Source organism: Eptatretus burgeri, chromosome 2 (assembly GCF_056783735.1).
Source record: "Eptatretus burgeri isolate ZD-2024b chromosome 2, Ebu_testis_v1, whole genome shotgun sequence".
In the NCBI taxonomy this organism is placed as follows: Eukaryota; Metazoa; Chordata; class Myxini; order Myxiniformes; family Myxinidae; genus Eptatretus; species Eptatretus burgeri.
In genome coordinates this window covers 129,411,578-129,437,669 of record NC_140962.1, presented here as the reverse complement: position 1 = coordinate 129,437,669, position 26,092 = coordinate 129,411,578, and the positions used below count along the sequence as shown (strand labels likewise).

At 42.1% G+C, this 26,092-nt stretch overlaps 1 protein-coding gene across 7 annotated transcripts in view; it reads left to right on the top strand.

The window, feature by feature from the left end:
* CHD1L (chromodomain helicase DNA binding protein 1 like) overlaps positions 1–26,092 on the top strand; it is a 139,051-nt gene that overhangs the window by 64,935 nt on the left and 48,024 nt on the right. For all 7 annotated transcript variants that reach the window (XM_085871192.1, XM_085871191.1, XM_085871193.1 and 4 more), the window contains 4 exons: positions 5,739–5,893; positions 6,167–6,423; positions 18,988–19,086; positions 21,374–21,444. In XM_085871192.1, the coding sequence (XP_085727318.1) occupies positions 5,739–5,893; positions 6,167–6,423; positions 18,988–19,086; positions 21,374–21,444 (582 nt within the window). The remainder of the gene's footprint in view (positions 1–5,738; positions 5,894–6,166; positions 6,424–18,987; positions 19,087–21,373; positions 21,445–26,092) is intronic.

Below are 26,092 nucleotides of genomic sequence, written 5' to 3'. Positions count from 1 at the left end.
ATTCCAATGACGTCTTCCGGTCGACAAAAAAAATAAATTAACGTGTTTCTCGCTTACAACTGCCATATAAAGACGTGTTCCCAGCGGTTTTGGGAATTGGTTTATAAAAATGCTGCTCATAAAAGGGGAACCCAACAGTGTGTTCGAGTCCTTTTTGAGTCGATGTCCATGTCAGCAGTAACAGTATCAGTATTAGTATTCGTAGTAGTTTGTTCATGTTGGCAGTAGTAGGTGAGTGTGAGGGGGAGGGTGTGGGTTATGATGGATCGTCCTTGCGTCCGCGTGTCCATGGGTAGGAGATATCTTTTCACCATTGTTCGAAGTTCTTCGTGGCAAATTTTTTATGGGGCTTTTTCAACAATGAGTTATAGCTTGTTTTTACGATTTAGGTCTATTCATAACGGGTTAGACAAATGCACAATGAACTAATAATGTGAATAGAGCGCCTTGATTACTTATAGATACGATATACCAACGAATAATTATCGTGAAGCCGGCGTTCACAAACTATGCCCAATGATAGCCTAACTTATCCATATCGTGCGGCAGTTTATCTTTGCCGGTGACGTAGGGTTTGCTATTCATAGGCTGCCACTCAACGATTTAAATGGCTGCATCTCCACTATTGAAAGTAGACGCTTGCGCTCAACAATTGGATTTTTTTTACACTCAACGACTTTTAAACGGTACCACTCAGCTATTTTCATTGTTTACAATGAACGATTTAAATTGCTGTCACTCGCCTTTGTTTTTTGACGCTGGCGCTCGGAAATTTTAATTGTTTCTATTGAACGTGCTAAATCGCTCAAACTCCACTATTGAAAGTAGATGCTTGCGCTCAACAATTGGATTTTTTTTACACTCAACGACTTTTAAACGGTACCACTCAGCTATTTTCATTGTTTACAATGAACGATTTAAATTGCTGTCACTCGCCTTTGTTTTTTGACGCTGGGGTTTGGAAATTTGAAGCGTTTCTTCTGAACGTGTTAAAACGCTCAAACTCGACTATTTTAAATCGACGCTGCCGATGGACAATTGGAATCGTAGCCAAGCTAGAGATCGAAGTGTGAACATCCTCATCATGCCGAAGAAAAGTTTGAAGAATGCTGCAAATAAGTGTCCTGGCCGTGGCCGTGGACATTGACGCAAGGACGATCCATTATACCGACGTCTTTCAGCCTATGAGTAACTTAAAAGTAACATCTGTCGATGTGTGGCAACAATTGCGTAACGTGCCAACAACACGTTAATCATAGGTTAGAAATAAGTTTCGGGTACGCGAAACATTACCTCGGCATGTCTCAACTTATGATTAACTTACAAGTAGCATGTGTTGACGTCTGTCAATGATCGCAGACCGTGCATACAACTTGTGGCCAGCGTAGCGGAACGTGTGAGTCTTACGCCGGCATATGTCGTGAAATTTCAAGCATGAAAAAATTTGAGGACAACCAAAAAGTACGTTTAAAGCCAACGTACAACGACGTATGGCAGTGTTTTTCAGCATGCTCTCAATTTTATCAAAACTTACCCATAACGTATTCAACGTGTACCAGCGTTTTAGAAAAAAAAATTCAAAAATCGGCATACGTTGGCTAAAACGTCAAGGTGTGACCGGGCCTTTAGTTTTCGTTAGTTTGTTCGTTTGTAGGCACAATAACTCGAGAACGGAAGAAGCTCCCAATGTCAAATTGCACCACGTGATTCAGGAGGGTGATTGCTTGTGCTGATTAGATTTTGGTCAAAATCGGTCAAAGGTCAAGGTCACAGTGAGGTCAAACATCCAAAAAATGATAACTCGAGAACAGAAGAACCTACCAATGTCAAATTACACCACGTGATTCAGGAGGGTGATGGCTCGTGCTGATTAGATTTTGGTCAAAGGTCAAGGTCACAGTGTGGTCAAACATCCAAAAAATGAACTCGAGAACGGAAGAAGCTACCAATGTCAAATTACACCACGTGATTCAGGAGGGTGATGGCTATCGCTGATTAGATTTTGGTCAAAATCGGTCACAGTGAGGTCAAACATCCAAAACATTCGATTTTTGATGGTTTGGTACAGAATCATCGTAGAAACTTCTGGTTTGCGTCACGACCTTCTCTCGAGACAGCTTTTATTAGACAAGGTCAGAGGTCAAGTTGACGATTTCGTGAATACCAGTCTATGACTGCTTGTTTGTTTGTTTGTGAACATTATCACGGAAAAACTCCTTGACGGATTTCGACGAAACTTGGTGGGGGGTTAGGTCTGGTCCAAGGATCATGCCATTACATTTTGGACTTGGTCCAAAATCCAATATGGCCGCTATGGCGGCCAATTTGAAAAAATATTTGAATTTTTTTTTTTTTTTTGCATTTCTACATGTTTTCAGTGATTTCCAACCCCCCCCCCCCAAAAAAAAAGAATTGTTCGAGGAAAAAAAAAAATTTTGCAACTTTTTTTTCAACAAACTTTCGATTTCTTTTTTTTGCATTTCTACATGTTTTAAGTGATTTCCACCCCCCCCCCCAAAAAAAATTGTTAGAGAAAATAAAAAATTGGAAATTTTTTTTCAACAAAATTTCGATTATTTTTTTTTCATTTCTACATGTTATAAGTGATTTCCAACAAAAAACATGCCAAAATTATAATTGCGGCTGATTTTGGAACTTCAGGTAGATATACCCACGTAAAATCAATTTCTTTCTCAAGGAATCGAGTTATGACGAATGAATTGAGTATGTAAAAGTTAAAAGTAAAAGGGAAAGTTGCAAACTATAACTCTGAGCACTGTTGACGTCAAATTGAATGAATAGGATACCAGGTTCACTTGAGTGACCTAGCAGTATTGGCGGTGGAGGTTTTGCACTCTACCGAGTGCTCCCCCTCTAGTTTACCTATAATATTGTAGCCGTAGCCCACTGGTCATGATAGATTTAGTTTTTGTTATGTACCCACATTTGGAGGGACACAGATTATGATGGTTCAACAAAATTAAAAATAAAAACAATTCCGTCATCTTGAAATCCAAGTGGCAACATTTGGCAAAGCAGGTTCCTTTTTGAAGGTGGTGCATCTCGCTATTACCAGACATGCTCATCAAGTTACACTTTTGACCCTCCACAATCTCCAGCAAGAGGCTTTCCTACTTACTGAACGACCTAAAGATCCTGAAAGTGCAGCTGCATGGAGGAATGACATGGAGAATAAGAGTCCCACATTTATGCCTTAGATCCAGATAATGAGGAATGAGACTCTGATACTCCGATTCGTCAGGGCTCATAGGGAGAATAATTTTGCCTTGTATGTTGAAGTGCTCGAGGAACTAACACATCTCTTCTTTGCCCTGGACCATGAACTGCTTACGATGGGTGTTGGCTCACATCAGAGATATGAAATCAATCATCGCCGAGTTTCAAAAGCAATTCCATTGGGTTGTTCCATGGACCTGTAACAATTTTCTACCATCCCAATCGACAAAGCTCATGATCAGGAGAACAAAATCGTAAAAGGTTCAGGTGATTGCATTGGATTGACAGATAATCCTCCTCCTTTCAGACGTTGGATGGTCTCAGAGGCAGAGCTGTCTCGACTTCTCAAACAGTTTGAGGGTGAATATCTTACTGATGATGATCCTGAGAGCCCCAACAACTTCAAACATCATGAACAGGGTTTGTCAACACAGAAAACATTTCAGATGAAGGTTGACAGCCTTTCCAAGACCTTTAGAAGAATGGGAAACCCCTTCTTGGATGACTTCTCAGAGCAAGTAACTCTCACCAGCCAACTGTGAGCACGAATCAGTCATTGATGCACTATGCATCATGAAAAATATTGGCAAGAAGCAATACCAGAACTGTAATTTTGTGTGCTTACATATCAAAGCTGATACACCAGGAAAAATCACAGACTCATCAGAAAGCATCCATAAATGAAAATATAAATAAATGAAAAAAAAATTGAAAATAAATAAATGAAAAAAAAATTGAAAATAAATAAATGAAAAATGAAATGTAGGTGAGCGACCTGAGACAATGGGGAAGCGCGGTAATTTTGTGTAACGATGGACATCAAAGTCGATACACCAGGAAAAATCACAGAACCGTCGGAAAGTATCCGCAAAATGAAAAAAAAAAATCAAATACAGGTGAGTGACCCAAGACAATGGGGAAGCATGGTCCTATGCTTACATTATGTGTAAGCATACCCTGCAAGTGTGTGTGTGTGTGTGTGTGTGTGTGTGTGTGTGTGTGTGTGTGTAGTAATCCCCCGTTTCTCGCGGGGGTTACGTTCCAAACCTCCCCGCGCGAAGTGAAAATCCGCGATGAATGGACGCCTCCCCAAAAAATCGATTGGTCTGGTCTGGTCGGGTTTGGGTTTGAGGTACCTGAGATCGACTCGTCTGGTCTGGTCGGTTTGGCAGTGATTGGGTTTGAGGTGCTGGAGATCGACGAGTCTGGTCTGGTCGGTTTGGCAGTGATTGGGTTTGAGGTGCCGGATATCGACTAGTCTGGTCTGGTCGGTTTTGAGGTGCTGGGTATGAGCAGTGCTCGTCCAACGGCGGCAAACCTTTTTCCTTCCTGAAGCATATATCGAGCACCTTTACCTTAATCTTCTCCTGGAGCGTCCCAGGACCTTCCTCTGGCTCTTCGGTTCCTTGCCAGAAGCCTTAGAAGGTGCAGGGCGTTTGGGCGGCATCGTGGGGCTTGGAGAAAAAACGTAGAAAATATTCGAAGTTCACAAGCGAAACTGTCTCGTGCGTTGTGTGACTGGTCGAGCACCACGCGTTATCATTTATTGCTTAAATAATTTATATTTTATATATTATTACTGCGATGTACCAGGGGAATCCGCAGAAAAAATTAGTTACGTTCCAAGGGAAAACGCGCGATGAACCGGGGGCGTGATAGGTGAACCGCGATGAAGCGGGGGTTGACTGTGTGTATATATATATATATATATATATATATATATATATATATATATATATATATATATATATATATATATATATATATATATATATATATATATATATATATATATATATATATATATATATATATATATACACATCTTCTTCTTCTTCTTCTTCTTTCGGCTGCTCACGTTAGGGGTTGTCACAGCGGATCATCCGTATGATCCGCATAGTGATTTTACACATGTTTTACGCCGGATGCCCTTCCTGACGCAACCCTGGTCGCCTCTAACGACACAGGGATATGGTACACCTATTTTAACCGGGGTATACATCGGCCCAGTACAATGGTACTCATTTTGCCGACCTCGGAAGGATGACAGGCTGAGTCAACCCCCTGGTGTATTAATTCAGTGTCCCAACGGGGCTTGAACTCAGGACCTTTTGGATCTCAAGCCACTGCGCCAACACCAGGCTTATATGTGTATATATATATATATATATATATATATATATGTGTATATATATATATATATATATATATATATATATATATATATATATATATATATGTGTATATATATATATATATATATATATATATATATATATATATATATATATATATATATATATATATATATGCAAAATTAAATCTATTAATGACAGTGCTTTCAAAAAGTGTCATTTGTTTCGTAAAACTTGTAGTAATCTTACCAAGAGTGTACTCAATTGAAGTCGAGCATATGTCATGTTTCATCCGCTTCTTTTTCTTCTTCCTTGCCATCTTTTTCCACTCTTTCAATCATGAAACCCTGCTTTTTACACTCCCAGATGCCTCTACTTCCAGAAGGGAGGGCTTCGCGAGGGCCACAGTCTGAGGAGGAGTTTGAGAAAGTGACGAGGAAGCGCCAGGAATCGGCGAAAAAACGGCAGGAGCAAGCTGAGAAGCGCCAAGCTCAACGCATTCAAGAAAAGATACAAAAGAGGTTGGTGTTGACAGTAATAGTAATGATAACGATTTGTTGAGCTTGGTAAAAACCCATTTAACATTGATGAAGTTAGTCCTGTTTGTTGTCCAAGTCCACAATTATCATGACGACAATATAGAATGAGCATTACACATTGGTGACGTCATATCATACTGGCTGAGGCAGGAAATAGGTTTCGAAGAAAAAGAAACTAATGAAATCAATGCTGATGTCAACGGTTTTGCTAAATATTGCTTGATGTTGACAATTATGTTCTAATTTGTGTTTGAGACAAACACTCTGGAAAGACAACAGATACTGCAGCTGCAACATAGAGCTGCTTTCTGAGGACAAAAGGGAGGATGAGAGGGCAGAGGGTACGCAGAATCATGCTGAACAGCACAGAGATGATGAGGAAGAGGAAGAAGGAAGCTCTTTGTTTAATGAATGGACATTAAACCAAGGTGGCTCAATCCAGTACCTCATTGGAGATGTTACTCACCCAGATGTGAAACCGGGATGTTCTGCTATCATCATCCATTGTGTAGGTGAGTTGTTACCTTTTCTGCCTGACTTACTCACTTAGCAGTATTATTTTATCTTGTTAATTTTGGCTGCAAGACCCAAATAATGGGTTGCTATAATACCAAAGGTACATGGGGTACATTTGTCAGAGAAATTTTTTTGTACTAATCTCTTTATTTAATTTTGATATCCTTGATAATGATGAAAGCATGCTGGGAGTGGGGGGACTTTGCTTGAAGCTTGAGTTAAAGCTGGAAGGGTTTTTGATTGGTGGAGAGCTGAAAGAGCACAGGGTACAACACGAGATGAGGTGCACTAGAAAACAGAGATCACCTGTCTCCTTGATGTGTGAGCCTATGATTTTTTTTTTCACTGCTGGAGCATCCATTTTGCTGCTACAGCATGTTGTAGAAGTGGTATATTGGGGCAGCAGCCCATAATATAGAGCAATACTCCATTGAGCTTTTATGCTGCAAGAAGTTCTGAGGTGTCAAGTTAAATTACTTTTTTTCAACAGAGAATGCCTTGTCTTATTTGGAAGTCAATTTGAAAAAGTGTGCTGTCCAAAAAAGGTTGAGGCTAATGGTGAGTCTGAGGAGTTTGGATGAAAGTATATCTGGGAAACAACGTGATGATCCTTTATGAGGTACAATAGACTGGTCAGATTTTTGGGAAATTAGACTTCAAGAGGCATTTTTGGGGAAAAGTTGACAGACCACTTTTTTATCATAATTTGGGTGTGCTGAGTCAATTTTTGCTGTCTGTCACCCTCTCCTGTGACTCAAAATGCCTCAAAATGGCCAAAAACAAAATGGCCACCAAAACGTTATTTTAGCTATTATTTCTGGTCTTCCTGAGGTCAAATGCACAGTTCAGAAGTGTCATCAATCGGCATAACGCATCACCATATATAAACTCTTCGTCCGATCAAAATGTAATGTCTGCATTTTAATAAGTGGCAATGGTGGCCATCTTGTATTTCAAGATGGCTGCCATGGCCAGCAACTATTTCTCCTAAATCGACTTCTAAGGTACATCCTGTGTTTAACTGTTCATAGTTTTAAGGAATAAAGTATTTGATTTGGCCTAAATATTTCCAATCGTAGTTTTTATCAAGAAACACATATTTACTCCATATATGTGTGACAAAAAAAGCTGAATCACTCTACGCTCAGATCACCATCACCAGAAAGCGCTTATAGGGTTGAGTGATGAAATGCACCAACTCATTTTTCTTTTGTTTTAGATCAGTGGTTTTCAAACTTTTTTTGAGTGGCGACCCAATTTCAGAACCTCTCCACATCGCGCGACCCAAAAGATTCAAAACCCAATTCATTTTTTACAAGATAAGATTTCATATGACACAAGAACATTTACTGTTTACTTTATTCACCATCGTCATGTTTTCATAGACGAGTAAACGGAGAATAGCCGACAGTATCCAAATAGTACAGTTGAATGTTTCAGAAGTTTAGTCCGAATGACATTTAGATATATCAGTGAGAAGGATGAGCCTGTTTTTCAGAAACCAACTTCTCTATTCATGGAGAAGTGGATGACAATGCCAGGATCATATCATGCTCCATTTCTAGGCGATTTCTGTACTTTGTTTTAATCATCACCATGGTGGAGAACGACTGCTCACAAAAGTATGATGAAGGATATGGCATGAGAACCTTAATGGCGCGCTGTGACAGGGTCGGGTACGACGGCAGCATTTTGCACCAGAATGTCCACGCAAGAGCCTGCGCTCCTGAATCCTGCTGGAGCTGTACAAGCTCTTCCTATGCTGTATCATCTTCATCAGCAATCTAGTCCAGTGGAGCAGTGAAAGGGTCCCGAACCACAGAAAAGGACTGCACATCCAGCTCAGGGAAATGGTGGTCGAACTGTTCAATGAGCGACCGAAGGTGACGTGCTATCTCCCCAGAAAGACTGTTGAGCTCAGTGTCATTGTACTGGCAGGTCGTTGGATGCTCCACCAGATGGGGGGAAACGCTGAAGCGCTTAGCAGCTGCTTTGTCTGCCAGTAATTTTAGAGTCACCAGAAATCCGCTCATTTTGTCGTGAAAAATCATGAAGTTGGCGTCTTTGCCTTGGAGGGAGTGGTTGAGGACATTGAGACGTTCAAATATGTCAACGAGATAGCACAGTTCTGACAGCCAAGAGTCCGACTCAAGCAACGCTACCCATGCTGTTTTCCCTTGTGTGTAGTAACTCCTTCAGTTCATCATTGAGCTCGTAAATGCGCAGAAGGTTTCCTCGAGATAACCATCTGACTTGAGTGTAGAATAGTAAATTCTTATGGTCGGCGTCCATCTCCTTGCAGAATAGCCTGAATAACCTAGTGTTGAGGGCGCTCGATTTGATGTGATTCACCATTTTTACGACTTCTGCGAGCACGCTCTGCAAGGTTTCTGGCAAAGTACGAGAGGCGAGCGCTTCTCGGTGAATCATGCAGTGTACCATGGAGGTCTGAGGAGCCAGCCACCTCAAGCAATTTAGCCTTGAATCCAGAACGCACTCCTAACATTGCTGGCGTGCCGTCTGTTGTAGAACCGAGCAACTTTCCGAAGTCCAGATCATGGTCACGATAAAACTGCTCTACTCTCCCAAAAATGTCCTCGCCTTTGGTGGTGGTCTCCAATAGTTTGATGAGCAGAGGCTCATCGACAAAGTTATCAGCCTTGATGAAGCGGACCCAGACGATGAGTTGCGCGTACGATGCGATATCAGTGGACTCGTCCAACTGTATGGCATGCCATGGCGATTCCTTGATCTTCTGTACAACCTGAGCTGTTTCGTCCAGACTCATATCTTCAATTCTGCGTTGGATGGTGTTGTCAGAGAGCGGTATAACTGCCAGTTTCTTCGCCGCTTCCTCCCCAACCATCAGAGATACCATGTCCTTTGCACATGGCAGCACGAGTTCTTCTGCAATGGAGTGAGGCTTTTTAGTCTTGGCAACATGGAGCGACACTCGATACGAGGCCTCTAATGCCCGATAATTGGTCTGATGGCATGTACCCTCTCTGTCAAGACGTGTATTCTTGAGTGCAAGAAGTTTCCTCTCAAAGAACGCTCTCTCCTTATCCTGATAAGGCACATGTTTTGTAGTCAAATGCCTCTGCAACTTATTTTGTTTCATAGACTCCGGAGAAAGCACTTCGAAACAAATCACGCACTGAGGCCTCTGTGCCCCACTTTTATCCACCACGTAGTAAAATCCAAGGTCCAGAAATTTATCCTGGTAAGAACCTTCTCGAGATTTGCTGGTGGCCGGTGCTGCCATCACAAATAAGGTCTCAAATCGTGCGTGGAGACGTGAATAGACGTTAAGGATAGAGTCAGAGTCTGAGTCTGAGAGGCCGTGGATCAAACCACTAATTTCCCACCAAAATGAACCGCCCTTCAGCGAGCCCGCGCATGGGCTGGATCCCATTCCAAGTGTCATGTTGCGCCGGTTCCCATACTTTGAACGAACCGTTTATATTGCATCCCGTAAAAGCGAGCACTGATCGAAAATAGACAATTTTTTTTCGCTGCAAGCGGATGCCCGCGACCCCACAAAATTTGCTCGGCGACCCCACTTTGGGTCGCGCCCCCGGGTTTGAAAAACCAAGTTTTAGATGAAGGATGTGCTTCATGTGGAATTTCATATGATGAATGTGCCACTACAAAAATGAGAATATGGAGCCAATGCTGAATCTTAAAAGAGACAGATCCACTGATGTCACACAATGCATCATCTGCCAGGAGAAGAAAAGTGACAAACTGTTATGTGCTACAGAACAAGGACTAACCAAACTGAAAGAGTCTGTGCAAATACGACAGAAACATAGAGACTGTCGAAACAGAATAGCAATAGATGGACTTGTTTTGATACTTACTACCAACCCTGATTCCTTGGTATGGCACAAATCTTGCTATACTAGTTTTACTAGCAAAACAAACGTATCCAGATTACAAAATCGAAATTGCTCTGAATCCTGTGAAGCTGGCACAAGTGCTTCAGCCGGTGATCTGCCCTCTAAACCATCCTCTAGACTTCGAAGCTCCATACAGCCTGTTGATTGGGAGGCCTGTATGCTCTTTCAGGATGGCAGCACTAATGCCAAATTGTCATCTGTGACCACACTGAAGATGAGCCAGCAGATCCTTGAAGCTTCTCATTATGATCATCTTACCAGTATACGTGTATCTGATGTGAATGATCTTATAGCTTCTGAAGGCAAATAACATGCTAACTGCTACAAACAATTCCTCCGAAATACATCCAGAAGAAAGGAAAACACCAAATGTGACAACCTTCTTCTCAGGCCACAGCAAATCCACTGCATGGAAAGTCTTTACAGAGCATCATGGACTACTGCAAAATCTTGGAAATTGAGATCTTACAGAAGGAACTGCTAAAGATGTGGAGCTGTTTGTCTGCAAATTGTACAATATGCACAACGTTGACACAGTGGACAAGGCTTGACCAGTACTGTTCGTTAAGTCCCGCGCTCCAGAGTCATTCCCCCCAACAAGTGATGAATTTTTTCTGCAACCGCTTGTCGGATTGACACATTTTTCACCATAGGTGTGACTACTCATGTGGAATGTTTTTAATGATAATTATGATATCATAGGTCATATGGTGTTGGAAATGTTGTTTTGGAAAAAAATGTTGGAAAAGCCATGTTGGAAAAAAAGAGAGAAACTTTGGAACTCTGTATCTCCGAAACTGCTCAATAGAAAAATAAAGAATTTTGGCACCTGTCAAGTCTTCTCCATGGGGAATAAGTGTTTTTTTTAAAAATGATGTCATACATAGGTGCCTTCATTATGACATCATAATTGCATAAGTAGAATGCTGCATCTGATCAGTATGAAAAGGTTTGAGGGTCATCTGGAGATAAATTGGTCAACAGAATTTTTTTTTTTTATGATGTCATCGGTCACATGGTTCGGCAGCCATTTTATAATATTTATTTTAAACCTTCATAAATCATCTTCTCCGAAATGGCTGAACAGATCGAAACAAAACTTTACAGGTATGATTGCCTATCCATGAGGAACAAAAAGTTCTCCACCTATGATGTCATAGCTCACATGGTTTGGCAGCCATATCGGATTTACCCAAAAACCTTTGGACAGATCGAGGGGAAATTTCGCACATGTTCCCCAAGCCTTGGGGATACCAAGGTGTTCATGAATAATTGATAGGTCACATGGTTTCGCAGCAATATTGTATTGAAGAAAAATATTTTAAAATTTCTCTCTTGAACCACTGCATCAATTGTTGTGAAACTTCAAAATTATAATCTCATAGTGATGGGGAATATATGTTTTAAATTTAAACTTGATTGGACGCATGGTCTGGCAGCCAGAATTATTTAATTGTTTGAATCTGTTTTTTTTTTAATGAAAAATTTTTTTTTTGAATAAGACTCACTTGGCTGTGCCTGGATGGGTTTGAGGGTAAAGGAGCAGCAGTTTAAACCCAAATCCTATCCAGGTTCATCTTGATGACATTTTTGCTTTTTTGCTTGTTCCAGTTCCTTCTGATGATTCCAGCACAGTATCTATTTCATTTGGTCTTCGATTTGATTTGAATTCAATTTTTTAAAATCCAATTCTGAATTCAATTGAATAAAGAGAACGTAATGGGTCAGGTGTCCGATCAAAGTAGGGTTGTATCAAAGCAGGACGTCTTGGTACCTGGTCATCAGTGCCAGCATTTATGAAGTGGCAGTTCTAGCGTTAAGAGCGTACATCGAAAACTGTTCAACAGAGGAAATTGAAAGTTTACCACATGTTACATGACCATTTGATATGGCACATATCACTTGGATGATGCACTCCGCCTCAGAACTTACTTGGTGGATTAAACAAAGCCTAATGCCCAGAAACAGTCACTTCCTCACGTTATAAATTTAGAATCCTTGTAATCACTTCAGCCTTTATTGTCCTTGGCTGGTGGAAAAAAAAAAATAAGCAAAGAAGAATACAATTTGGCGTTTTAACGATCTCCCGATTTATACTTTACTGATCCATTTTGGCGTCGTAGTTATGAAAGCACTCAAGGACGTGAATATAAACTACTTTGTAAAGGCTTATGAATGTACTCCATACCAGACTTTTCAAAGGATAATTTGTACACATTTACCTCAGAAGTGTCAATAGATGCAATTTCAAATTTGCTGCCAGAAGTTGGCTCGCACCAATTCCTTTTCAAGACTCTGCGGGGTAAGTATTTCATGAATACCATCCAGTTTTTAATATTAAATGGGCAAAGCCGAGAAATGAATGAAACACGGTGGGTTAGAGAGGTTCTTCTTTGTCATTTTGGTTCTGGTATCGGCTCGAGCGCGCGTTAAGGCACACTAATTTTCATCTCCGGTTTGTTATCCAAGTTGGCTTTATTGGTTTCTCGTCGAAAAAAAGATATCAGTAAATGAAAATTGCTTTTTCTTTAATGTTGCTGAATAGACCCAAACACGGTGGGTTATGTGGTCGTCGTCTTCTTCTTTTTCTTCTTTTTCTTCTTCCTCTTTTTCTTTTTCTTCTTCTTTGTTCCGGTATCGGCTCGAGCAGGCATTTAAGGCAAACAAACATTAATTGGGACCGGCAGGGGACATGTATTATAAAGTAATTCTCCCTCTTGTTTTCTGTACTGCCCTACCCACATCACCCCGGTCTTCTCCATTCTCATCTTCAGCCCATGTTTCTCAAATGCCTTCTTTCACTCCTCCCAGTATTTGCTTTGTCTCCCGTCTACTCTCTGCTTCAACAGCCAGATCATCCGCATCCAACATCCTCCCAGAATACTTTTCATATTATTATGTTTATGGGGTATATGGAGGAATTTCATCGTAAGCCTGGTGTTGGCGCAGTGGTTAGGGCAGCGGCTTGGGATCCAAAAGGTCCTGAGTTCAAGCCCCGTTGGGCCACTGAATTAATACACCAGGGGGTTGACTCAGCCTGTCATCCTTCCGAGGTCTGTGAAATGAGTACCAGTATGCTAGGTCGGTGTATACCCTGGTTAAAATAGGTGTACCATATCCCTGTGTCGTAAGAGGCGACCAGGGTTGCGTCAGGAAGGGCATCCGGTGTAAAACATGTGCCAAATCACTATGCGGATCATACGGATGATCCGCTGTGGCAACCCCTAACGGGAGCAGCTGAAATAAGGAGGAATTTCATCGTAAAGGTAGGATTGTATGGTGTAGCATGGCCCATGGATGGGCAGGAATCATCCCGATGTAAACCAACTAGGGAAAACCGTCAGCTTCAGATTGTTACATGCCACCACATGGGGTTTAAGGCTAGTTTCTCCCAGTATGTGATTGCCCCCCCGTGACCTTTTCTTACATTTTTGCACTTAGAAAGCTGGCTTTAAAAATGAACCAGATTCATCCAACAATGACAATAACAACAGAGCCTCATGTTTCCGAGCAGGCAAAAAACCCCACCTTCCTGGCTTTGTTCCAGCAGGCCATGCCCCTGAGGCTGATGATTGGTTGGTGTGACGTCAGGGGATGAGGATAGTGTGGAGATGGCGGTTAGGACACATATGACCTCTCGAGCTTCTCCTCGACATGGTCAAGAAGGCAGCGCGATGCTCGTTGTTCATGCACTGAAATATGACGCTATCCATTGACTGTTCAGCTGGGTCGTGAAGTTTGTATGTTTCCGAGGAGAAGAGAAGGAGAAGAAGAGAGCGTCTCTTGTTCTTGTTTCGGAGCCTCAGCAATCACCTTGTATGATCGAGGAGAAAGGCGGCACCATTTGGTGTATGTGGACCTGGAACTTAGAGGGAGCCGTGTGCAATCTCGATCGTGAGAAGAAACTGAATGGCGGTTCGAGGGTCCTGGCGTTGAAAACCATCCGCATGAATTACCTCACATATGTGACCACGAGGAGCGATTTGGTGCCATTTTGCTGTGCGTTTTCCACGTGTTGGCTACGCAGTTTCGAGGATCGCCAGGCTCCTAAAAGATCATCTCTGGACACACAGCTAAGTGCCAGAACAAAGGGAGCATTTTCTTTTGTTTTATCTGTTCCCTTGTCTGTTTTTGTGACTGAGCGTAGACCTCTCAAATTAGGTTTTATTTTACCTCACGTTTCATTACCTCACGCTTTGATTTATTTTCATTATCACTCGAGTTATTTTCATGATGAATCATTGAATTATTTTTATTGAATAATTATCATTTGTTGAATTTACTGTGTTTGTCTGCTCGTTGTGGGTTAGAGGATAAACCCATGTGCTTCTGTCTGGTGCACGCCCTTTCCGCTCTCCATCCCACGTGTGCCATAATCTTTAAGGATCTTGGCTGTTTGTTTCCAAGAAGAACTGTTGGGCTATCCATCCAGGTCGGTGTTAACCGGCAGGACATGACAATATTTACCCTCTTGATTACCAGCTCCATCACCCTGATAAACATGAGTGGGCTGAGAGAGCTTCCCTGCCTCAAGCCGTTGTTCATGCTGAACTCCTCCAACATCCTAGGACCTACCAAAACTCTTCCCTTTGTTCCCTTCTACATCTCTTACACCAACCTAACTTCTGTTTCCGGCACGCCCATCCATCTCAGTGTGGCCTTCACCTTCTCTCTCGGGACAGTGTCGTAAGCCTTCTCCAAGTCCACAAATCCCAATGCCATTTCACCTTGCATCCCCAACCTATTCTCCATCAGTTGTCTCAGCATGAACATCCAATCCGTCATCTCCTTACACTTTCTAAACCTCTTGCTCTTTGCCAATCACCATTTCCACACTCTTCCTTACTACCCTCCTGTCCAGAATCCTCTCCAGTGCCTTCATGACATGACTTGGGAGCGTAATGCCTCTGTACTTCCCCGGATATTGAACATCACCCTTCCTCTTCTATATCAGCACAAATAAGCCCTTTCCTCCAATCCTCTGGAACCGAATCCTCATATATATATATATATATATATATATATATATATATATATATATATATATATATATATATATATATATATATATATATATATACATACATACATACATACATACATACATACATACATACATACATACATACATACATACATACATACATACATACATACATACATACATACATACATTCAGCAGCCTCTTTTTCCAACTGACTCTGATTTCTCCTGCAGCAACTATCACATATGTGCGCATCTCGTCATTGCCTGGCGCTCTTCCCTTCTTCATTCTCTTTAATGCTGTTCTCACCTCCTCCATGATCTCCACTAACTTCATTTTCCCTTCCACATAACACAAAAGCTCCAGCTCACCATTGCTTCCTCCCCAGTTCAAGAGCTCCTTGAAATATCCTTCCCATACCTTCAATACTGCACCCCTTTCTGTCACTGTCCTAATACCATTCTTAATCGTGCCCTCCCCCCATTCATGTCCTTGCTATCCTCATTCCTGTCAAGGGTCAATTTATGGATCATCTTCTTCCCACCAGCCTCTTCCAACTTGTTTTACACCTCCTCTTCCACATCATTCCTTGCCTTATCCACAGCTCTCTTTGCTGCTTTCTTTTGCCCAGACAGGTGCAGCAACCCTGCATCTGGTTGTCCCCCTCTATCCTTGATCTTCTCTATCCTCTTGCAAACCTCCTCCTTTTCACAATTGCCTCTGCTACTTCCTCCGTCCACCATACCTGGTTTCTATCCCTTGACGATGTACCCTTTCCCAATGTCCTTCCACACAAAACATCTGCAATAACCCTAATTATCTCTGTACTTTTTCCACTCCTCCACTCCTTTGAGGACGTTGTCCCTGCACTTCCCCAACCTAATCATCTTCCGAACCCTGCTCTTAACTTCTCTCCTTTCTTCATGCATTTAACAAACACCACCAGCTTGTGCTTGGTGCTGACATGCTCTCTCACCTTACAATCCGAGATCCTCTACAACTGTCGCTTCCTCACAACCAACAAATAATGTCTGTTCTATGTTGTCCACTCCGATGAGTAATTTTGTGGCTGTCCCGCTTCTGAAAGAACATACCAGCTATGGCCATCCCAAACCATTCCTTGCCACCAGCTCCACCAGCTCTCAACCCTCTCTATTCCTCGTTCCAAATCAAATTTACCAATGCATTCCTCTTCACCCGGTTCTGCTACTGCCATATGTGCATTGAAGTCCACTGCAATGCACATCATCACCTCCAGCTCAACCATTCCCATCATCCTCTCCAGAGTGGCACTGAACTCTTGCTGTTTTGCCATGGTCCTTCCCGTTTGTGGCCCATAAACACACACCATATTTCTCCACCCATGCCATAACTATCCGTCCCTCATATCTTTCCACTTTGAGCCCCTGCTTGCTGATTTCTTCGGATGATATTATTTCCCTACCATTACTCCCTCCAACCCCCCTCCCCCCCACGTGCAACAGCTTGTATCCTCCTCCCAACCTCCTTGCCCTGTCCCCTTTACATTTGGTCTCCTGCACACACAACACTTCCCACCTCCTTCTCCATCATCTCGACTCCCTCCCTTTCATTGATTTCACATTCAGACTATCTATCCGGACCTCACTTCTGAACCGCTGCCCGCCTGGCAGATCTACAGTAGTACCATCTTGATTAGTTTGGGACATTCTGGTTATCAATTTGCAGTGTTGCGCAGGCTGACCTGCTGGACCTACGACACTAGCCTGCTGTCACCAAGCTGTGTGCGCACACGCACACGCACGCATCCCCCTCCTCCTCATTTCACTCCCCTTCCTTTTGTCCTATTCTCATAAATAGTAAATTCTTTTCAAAGTAAATTTTCCAAAGTTAAAAAAAGCAATAGTTAAATTTTTTCAGTAAATGATTTTTTTTTTAAGTCGACTCTCGTCACTAGGTTTTACCCTCGGCACGCTTGCACAAATACGTTACTCCCCTACCTCGTGTGCTCCCCTCAACTCCGTCACTCACTTGTCGACTCTCATGCAATCCTCCCCAACTCTCTCGTGCTCCTCCACCACGTTTTTCAAAAAAGACCTCCTGCCACTCAGTTAGACCCAAGCACATTCATGCTCGTGTAAGTTCACTCCTTGCCTCCCCCGGGCTCTTCGCCGCCTCCCCCGGGCTCTTCGCCGCCTCCCCCGGGCTCTTCGCCGCCTCCCCCGGGCTCTTCGCCGCCTCCCCCGGGCTCTTCGCCGCATCCCCCGGGCTCTTCGCCGCATCCCCCGAGCTCTTCGCCGCATCCCCCGAGCTCTTCGCCGCATCCCCCGGGCTCTTCGCCGCATCCCCCGGGCTCTTCGCCGTATCCCCCGGGCTCTTCGCCGCCTCCCCCGGGCTCTTCGCCGTCTCCCCCGGGCTCTTCGCCGCATCCCCCGGGCTCTTCGCCGCATCCCCCGGGCTCTTCGCCGTATCCCCCGGGCTCTTCGCCGCCTCCCCCGGGCTCTTCGCCGTCTCCCCCGGGCTCTTCGCAAACGTAAAATAAGGTGGTGTGGAAGTTAGTAAACTTCCGAAAAACTTTTCTCTTTTTGTTTAATAGCTTTTAAAATCTTTATTTTACTTCAATTGAATTATGTACATGAACACTAGAGAAAACAAATCGCCTTCTTGTCACTTCTAAAAAATACCTCCAGTTTAGCAGTGCTTGGACACAATATTACGCTATCTCAACCAATCAAATGTGCCGCTCGCGCTCTCTCTCATTTTTGGGGAATATTGAGATTCAGGCAAAATGGTGGATCATAGGGAATGTAGATTGTGCTCGGAAACACAAAGTACGAGTTTAAAATACCCTTTCACTGTCCTTTTTCTCAAGACTGCACTGGGTGTAAGGTGTTCTATGAATTCTCTAGTTTGTGAGTGTGGAGAGTCTGCAACTGCAAATTCAATATGTATATACATTGTCTTGAGAAGTCTGCAACAGGTTGAGAGCATGCCGGAAGTTGAAGCAAGTTTTCAAATGCAAATGAGCTCTTTGTCATCTCCCTTGAGTTAATATTTGTGCAGATGTATTGCTCAGGCAGCCTGTTTTTCATGGTTTAGAGCCAACATCCACCGGGGAGAGAGGAGTAGAACTCTATTGACCAGGAAGCAATCCAAATGGATGTTTGGTGATCAGCCCAATAGATAAGAGAGAAAAATAGACTCAGCAACAATGATGGCATTACCCATTAAGTTATGCCTGCCTGAGGATGGTGCACACTTATTGCGATCCTTGTGAAGGTTACCAAATCCTCTGGTCTATTTTTCCACTGCAGTGTCCATAGGAGACTGCTCTACCTTTCAGGCAGATTTCCACATAACTTCAAACACTCCGTCTAATTTGTGTCCAATCTCTTTTTCTGGCTATCGGAGACTTGCTGTGATGTGATTCTTGTCAAGTTTGCATCGTCTGTTACACTCATGTGGGTGGAAATGTGGCCTTTCATATTGCACATTCAAATATTTTATTTGTCACGCTTGAATTCTCGTTCATGCATTAGTTGATTCAGACTCATGGAAACGTACACTAATGCTCGCAATAAATACCTATTGACTTATTTTGACTCTGCAATTGATCTGATTTGTGTTGTCTATTTTCCATTCTATCTAGATCTTGGCGTTGTATCATGACTGACCTTGATCTTGTGTGTGACCAGATGATTCTGGATGCTGGGGTCATGGTGGAATTTTCAGGGCACTTGACTCATGCTCTCCTCTTCCTCATCTTGGCTACTCATTCGCTGGGAGAATGTCAGGTATATGAAGTCGATATCAGGCCATAGCTCAGCCAGCAGTTTCGTACTTTTATATCTGATCGGTTAAAATGCCCCATACAAGTTCACATTTCCATTTAAAATGGATTTTATGGAAAACACTTTTCAGGTATTTGGATGTTATTGGTGAAAGTGTTATCCAGTAGATGAAAAAAATAAAAATGATCACAATGCCAAGACCATTAAGTTGTGTGTGTGCCACCTAAAAGTCTTGCCTTGTTCATCCTCATTTGTATCCTCTTTTAAGAACTAAAGGTGATTATTCTCAAAAAAACAAAAAAAAGACAAAATGTCATAAAATGAGAGTACAGATTGTTCATTACATTCTCAAGGCAATTTCAGATCGACATAAATGTTATCTGGAAAGCTGTGCTGCACATCTTTCAGGCAAATGCATAAAATTTGTTGTTTGTAAGATTACTCTGTTAAAGCTTTGAAATAATTCAAGATAAGGAGGGAATAGCAGACAAAACAGTGTTTCTCGAGAGATTATTTTCAATACAAGCTATCCAAAATACATTTTAAAATCGTTCGTCAACTTCACAAGTTTGTTCTATTCTTTCACCACCTCGGATAATCTTGATTTGTCATTCAACATCAATTTGAAATAAAACGTGATGTTTTTCAAAATTTGTTTATTTTTGGAACGAATATATAACCCCAAAAATATTAGCTGTGACATACTCATATTCTACAAGTAGGTCGGAGAAATGGCACAATACGAGTTTTTGTTCATGAGAAACAAGTAATATTTGTTGGAAAAAAAAAAAGGCTTCAGGGTTCTTGCCAGGATTTATGGAAGATGTAGTGGTAGACATTCAAGTGCTGGGTGTTGTTGAAAGGATATTGTGGCAATTATATCCCTTTTAATTATATGAGTACATCTACTCCCGATGGGAGCAGCAAGGGTTGGGGTGGGGGTCATGTTGCTATTCTTTCTTGGGTATGTAGGTTATAGTAGATATAGGCTTGGGTTTATTCATCTGGGGGGACGTGATAAGCATATAATGCCTCAAGAACGTTGGGTTTCCTCCATTTCGGTTTAGCGTCAAACTCCAGTTTCACTGGAGGGGACTACAGGTTTGCTCTCTGTCTGTCTGTCTCTGTCTCCATTTGTCCATCTGTCCTTCCCACCTGTGGTTTTTCCAACTTTTATTTTCATACCCTTTGACATCCATCCATCCATCCATCCATTCATTGGGACCATACTCTGTGCATAGTGTTGGTGCTGCCTAAGCAGTCTCCTTGGTTATTGGGCACAATCCTGGACAGGTCGCCACTCCGACACAGGATACCAGCAAGCTGGCACTCATTTTGCCGACCTCGGAAGGATGACGGGCCGAGTCAACCCCACCTTTAACATCGTCAACTGAAACTTGGTACATGGCTTCAGTATGATAAGTTACAGAACAAGTTTGAGTTTTCGGGCATTTCGTCAATTTTTAACAGAGTTATGCCCTTTTTAGACTTAGAAAATATCACATTACACATGGGTCAGTGTTAGCTGCACTGATTCCACCCCACTGCTTTACACCCATTGGTGTAAAGCCTGACTCACCCCAATAAAATCATGCTCCGCCATTGCACGAGGCAGCACAGATCGGCAGGCCTCAGGCCTGAGGCTTGGGTGTTAGTCCATGGCCCAGTGCTTTTTGAATTATCCCAGGTATATAACCACGATGTATTAGATTAGATATGCACATAAGCCGTACACATTATTTTGCTTCATGTGTGTACGTCGGGTTATTTTTATATGAAATAGACAAAGCCTAAAAAAACAAACAAAACACGGTGGGAGTAGGCAGTGGTGACGGTGCAGCGGGTGCAGGCAGTGGTTGTGCAGCAGGTGTAGGTATTGGTGAAGGTGCAGGAATATAAATTGGTCGAAATGAGGTATGGGAGACAGTTTTTGTTGGTGATGCCACGATTAAAAAGTTTATTGCGCTGTGAGTCAATATAGTGCCTCAGCCTTTGTACTTTTTCGCTTTGTGAAAGGTAATATTGAATGATCCCTGACTGTATTCCTTAGTGTGTGAAGGGAAGTGTTTTTGGCCCCCACAAAAAAAGGGAAAAAACAAAATTTGATTTATTCAAAATGCCAACAGGATTAGAACAGCACCTGGCAATGCTGGGTACATCTGCTAATTGTATTTCATAAATAAACTTGTCCCATAAGTGTTTGTTTTTGTTTTAACGAGTCATGTTTTTGTGATTCATCTAGTTGTTTTTCTTCCTCCCTTTTGTGTGATTACTTTCATTTTGATTGAAGATCTCACTCTTGGTGATGCTCACCTTATTGAGCTTGATGAAGATGAAGATGAAGATCAGCGAAAGATTTATGTGAGTAAATTATTTGGAAATTCTTGAAAGCACAAACTGCAGACAGTTGATTTGAGTGCATTAGGTTTGATGCACAGAGTGTGGAGTGAAGGGCTAACATGACAGCACAGACATGCTTACCTTTGGTCTGATTAGACTGGCTTCAATTCTAACTTTGAGTGTAAACTGTTATTTTGTGATGGTTGCCTTGTTGCATAAATTCATTTGTGATCGTTTTTTTTTCTCCACAAGAGTGGGGCTCATGGAAGAGCAACAAGATCGCTATTTTGGTGCACATAAACGTGCTGGATCAGTATTAGTGTGGCACAGAAATGTGCTGGATCAGTACTGTCAAGGCACAGAAATGTGTTGAATCGGTTCTGGTAAGGCACAGAAATCAGTGGCGTGCAGAGGTCTGGTGATGCCTGGGGCAAATCTTCATTGTATGCCCCAAAGACTCAAGTATCAGGCCTAATATGCTGAGAAATATTATGAGAAAGGAAAACATTTTGAATATATAAACACAGATGAAACATGAAATAAACGCTTTATTCCATTTTAATATAAATCAATCAAATTTATTAAGTTATTTTCCCCAAATGATACCTCCTGTCACAAAACACCTGAACTACTTCACTTTTTACATCAGCTGTGAGAAATTATTTTTCAATGCTTATTAAAGCCAGGTTGGTCAGTCGCTCCTGTGACATAGAAGACCTCAGATATGTTTTTATTAATTTCAGTTTTGAAAATGACCTTTCACAGCTTGCGACTGAAAATGTGATTGTAAGCAGTAATCTGTATGAAACACACAGCGTCTGAATGACATCCCTCCCATACTGCAGTAAAGACTCCAGAGCATCTTTAGGATCAGGGGGAACTCTATTCCCTCCAGCTCAAAGGAGCATCACAAAATCAATAATTTTGTCATATAACTGAATTGCAACCACATCATTGTCATAATAATTTGCAGTTTGAACATTCCTTTTTTAATTTCTCTCTTTCTTGTTCATCTTCAATCACTACTGAATTCAAGTTCAGAAGAAAAGAAAATTGGTCACTGAGTCTTTGAAGATGGACACTGCGGTCTTCAATTTCAGTTTTTAATCTGTTCACAATCTCTACCATTACTCTATTCATTTCTTCTTCTCCTTGTTCGTGCAATTGGTTTTCCCCAATTTTCACAATATTCATTGGCTAAATGTATTGCATTGTGGATAATTTCGTCATTCTTCAAATTCAAGATATGATTAAGTCCTCTCAGATCAGAAGCTTCATGGAACCCCATTTTCGGATCCTGCAAACGTTTTGAGACTTTCTCCACTGATGATAAAACTGAGTACCAAAAATTTAATAAAGCTATAAAATTTAATAAACGGTAACTGTTGAATCGAGTTCAGTAGCGATCCTGCATCAGATTTAGTTTCCCTTGAAAATTCTCCTTCCAGCAGGTGTTGAAGGCTTGCAATAACGTTGTCACACTCTTTGTGGATTACTTGCACAGCATCATGGCTGGAACTCCATCTTGTGTCACACTGTCTTTTCACAGTCCGAGTGACAAAATATTTTAACACTTCCCAACGAGAAGTAGATGAAGAAAACAAAGTAGATTTTTCCAGAATGCCAAAAGATGGAACAACAGGTTGCACCTCATTTGCATGGACACAGGCCAAATTGAGGCTGTGGTTCTCGCAGTTCACAAACACAGCTTTTGGGTTAACTTCAATAATTTTTGTTGAACACCTCCTCTCACGCCAGCCATAACTGCTGCGTTATCATATGCTTGACTACGACAGTCATTCATGGAAATTTTGTCTTCTTCCAATTTTTCCTGAATTTTATTTACCAGGCTGACTGCATCTTTCTTGTTGACTTGAAAAAATCCCAGAAATGTCTCCTTTTATTTCTACTTTTCTGTTTTCATCAATATGAACGTAACGCAGAATTTCAGAAACCTGATCTTCATGGGCAATATCTGGAGTTGAATCCAGCATTGTGCTAAAATATTTTGCGTCCTTAATTTCGGAAATTATATTTTTCTTGACAGTTTCACCAAGAAGATTGATTATTTCGTTTTGAATTCTGTTGGACAAGAAGGTGACACTTTTTGGTTTCTCTTTCCCTCTCTGCAAGTGTTTTGCTAAGATGTCATCATATTTGGCCAAAAGTCTGATTGTTGCTAGAAAGTTTCCTGTATTTTCACTGACTGTCTCCCCTGGCTCTGATAACCCAGATATTCCTTCTTCTTGATGTCCACGATTGGCCAGATTCTGTTTTGCCAGAAAGGATATAACCTCGACAATCCATTCAGTTATAGCTTTCCATCTTTTCTTTTCAGCAACCATTTGCTGTTGAAGTTCAGCATCTATCGTAGTTGAATGATGGAGTCGAACTCCGAGGTTCAGGTATTCCCTCATGTGAGCTGTATGAGAAGGGTCAGGTATTCTTGGATTTAATTTTCTCCAAGTGGAGAAACCGTCTTCCTTTCTAAAGTTTGACACAGACGACAAATGCTCCTTTGAAAACAAAAAACAAACAAAACAGTAACATGCTTTCCGATATGGAGAGTATAACAACCATTTTCTCTCCACAATTTCTCCGTTTGTGGAAACTTTATCAAACCACTGTTTGGAAAATGATCTCCCATCCTTCTCAGCAAATGGACCACTTTTATTCTGATATCTTTCAGGGCCATGTTGTAATATTGTCATCTTCAAATGACCTGGAATCGGTTTCTTCAAACAGCCAAAATCGCTTCTTTGCAAAAAATATGCTAAAATCTTCTTTATTTTCTTCACAAGGATCATCATCCTGACAACGAGACTGAGGAGAGAGAGTACTATGTTCTGACCGAGCTGAATCCGTATCAGAAAAATCCTTCTCTGCACCCACATCATCTTTTACTTCTCCAGGTTCTCCTACTTCTTTACTTCTTTTTCTCCATGCATCTAATGCCCCTCTTTGATGGGACTCATCTTCGACTCTGCCCCTCTTTTTTTTCCTGTTCTGTGCTCCACGCGGTTGTACTTTCTTCATCTGAGACATCTGAAAAAAAAAAAATATATATATATATATATATATATATATATATGTGTGTGTGTGTGTGTGTGTGTGTGTGTGTGTGTGTACAAAGTGATTACTAACTTACACACTTCTGAGACAAGCTTATTTTCTCTTGAACAAATATTCATTCTTGTATTTGTAGATAATAAGAGAACAAAAAATCTTAATTGGAGATAAAACCATTAAACCATTAAAATCAAAACAATAATATTGTTATAGATAACAGCTCCACCACCAACTCCCTGCGCATTGCCAACGTGGCTTTTTAAAGCCCGAGGGGAGAAGCCGTTGGAGGTTTCGCCACCCGAAATCGGTGCTTCCCCTTTCACTTCTGAACCTTCACCCCAGGGTGGCTCCACCCCTTTCACCTCTGATTGGCTGGCCTTTTCCAGGGCAAAGTCCGTCTTGATCCGTTTATGCAAATCAGCCGTTTGGACGGCTGATTGCACACGGACGCTGGAATGTGGCTCCCCCTGTTGCGCCGCGAGTTCGTAACAGTGGCATTTTGCCGCTGTTTGCTGAGGAGGGCGCTGTGTTGTGGAGATGGAGTGGTTGTGGAGAATAAACTATACTGCAATAATTCTGAAACTCGATAATAATAAGCACACAAAATACTCGTAGCATTTCATTTTCTATCTCAAAAACCGTAAGACTCATGAGAAAATGGTAAACAATCGTTCAGTTGCAGACGAATAAACCATATTTCATTTCTTTGTTCCTTCGTGTCAAATTATTTCACACCGATTCTCCACTGATCATTTTGTGCAATTTATATTGTTACGGGTCGGAGGTCGTCGGCTACCGATTGCTCTGATGGAGCCGCAAGTCGAGTCGACCCGACGGATCGACCGGAATATAGATCACCACCCGGATAACTCCGAGCAACGGGTCCTTGTACAAGAACCGAAATACGCCAATCGGCAGATCACGTGGGGTAGGGTCGATTGCCAATCTTCAATGTACCTAAATACCTATGTGATCCAACTACCAGGGTATTCCACCCTCGACAGAACAAACCGCTGAGGCGAGCCTGTCCCGTGCGCGATTCCGAGCGGCTTAATCGCCGAGAACCGTCGGTCCAAATGTCCCCCTTTTATGGCAAACCAACGGCTTTCTAACTCCCAACACACAAAATGCTCAGTCAATGAAAGAATTGACGCGATGAGCTGGAAGCATTTAACAATTGGGGTATTTATTAATAATAATGGGGAACGAGGGAAGCACGTAAGAGCAGAACTATTCCGACTATACGAAATGCGATGCAAACATTTACAGCACACAAAGCACTTAACAATTTCCTCCTTATTAGACGGGCCCACGGACACACTTACGCACACACACACACCCAATAAATTGTGGCTGAGGCCTTTAATAACGAGCTCCAGCTCGGAGGACAGGTGAGCTGAAACCCAGAGCCTATCTTGAACCACTCCACCTCGTGTGGTCTTCAAGTTGTTCGGACCCGAGCTCCAGCGAGAGCGAGCTGGACCCAATTGCCATAAGCCGCGATCCTTTCTGAGCTCCCGCGAATCCTCCCGCACTTCTCAACACATGCTGGTGAGACGAGGCGCCGATCCTTCCCGTCGATGCGCCGATCCTTCCTGTT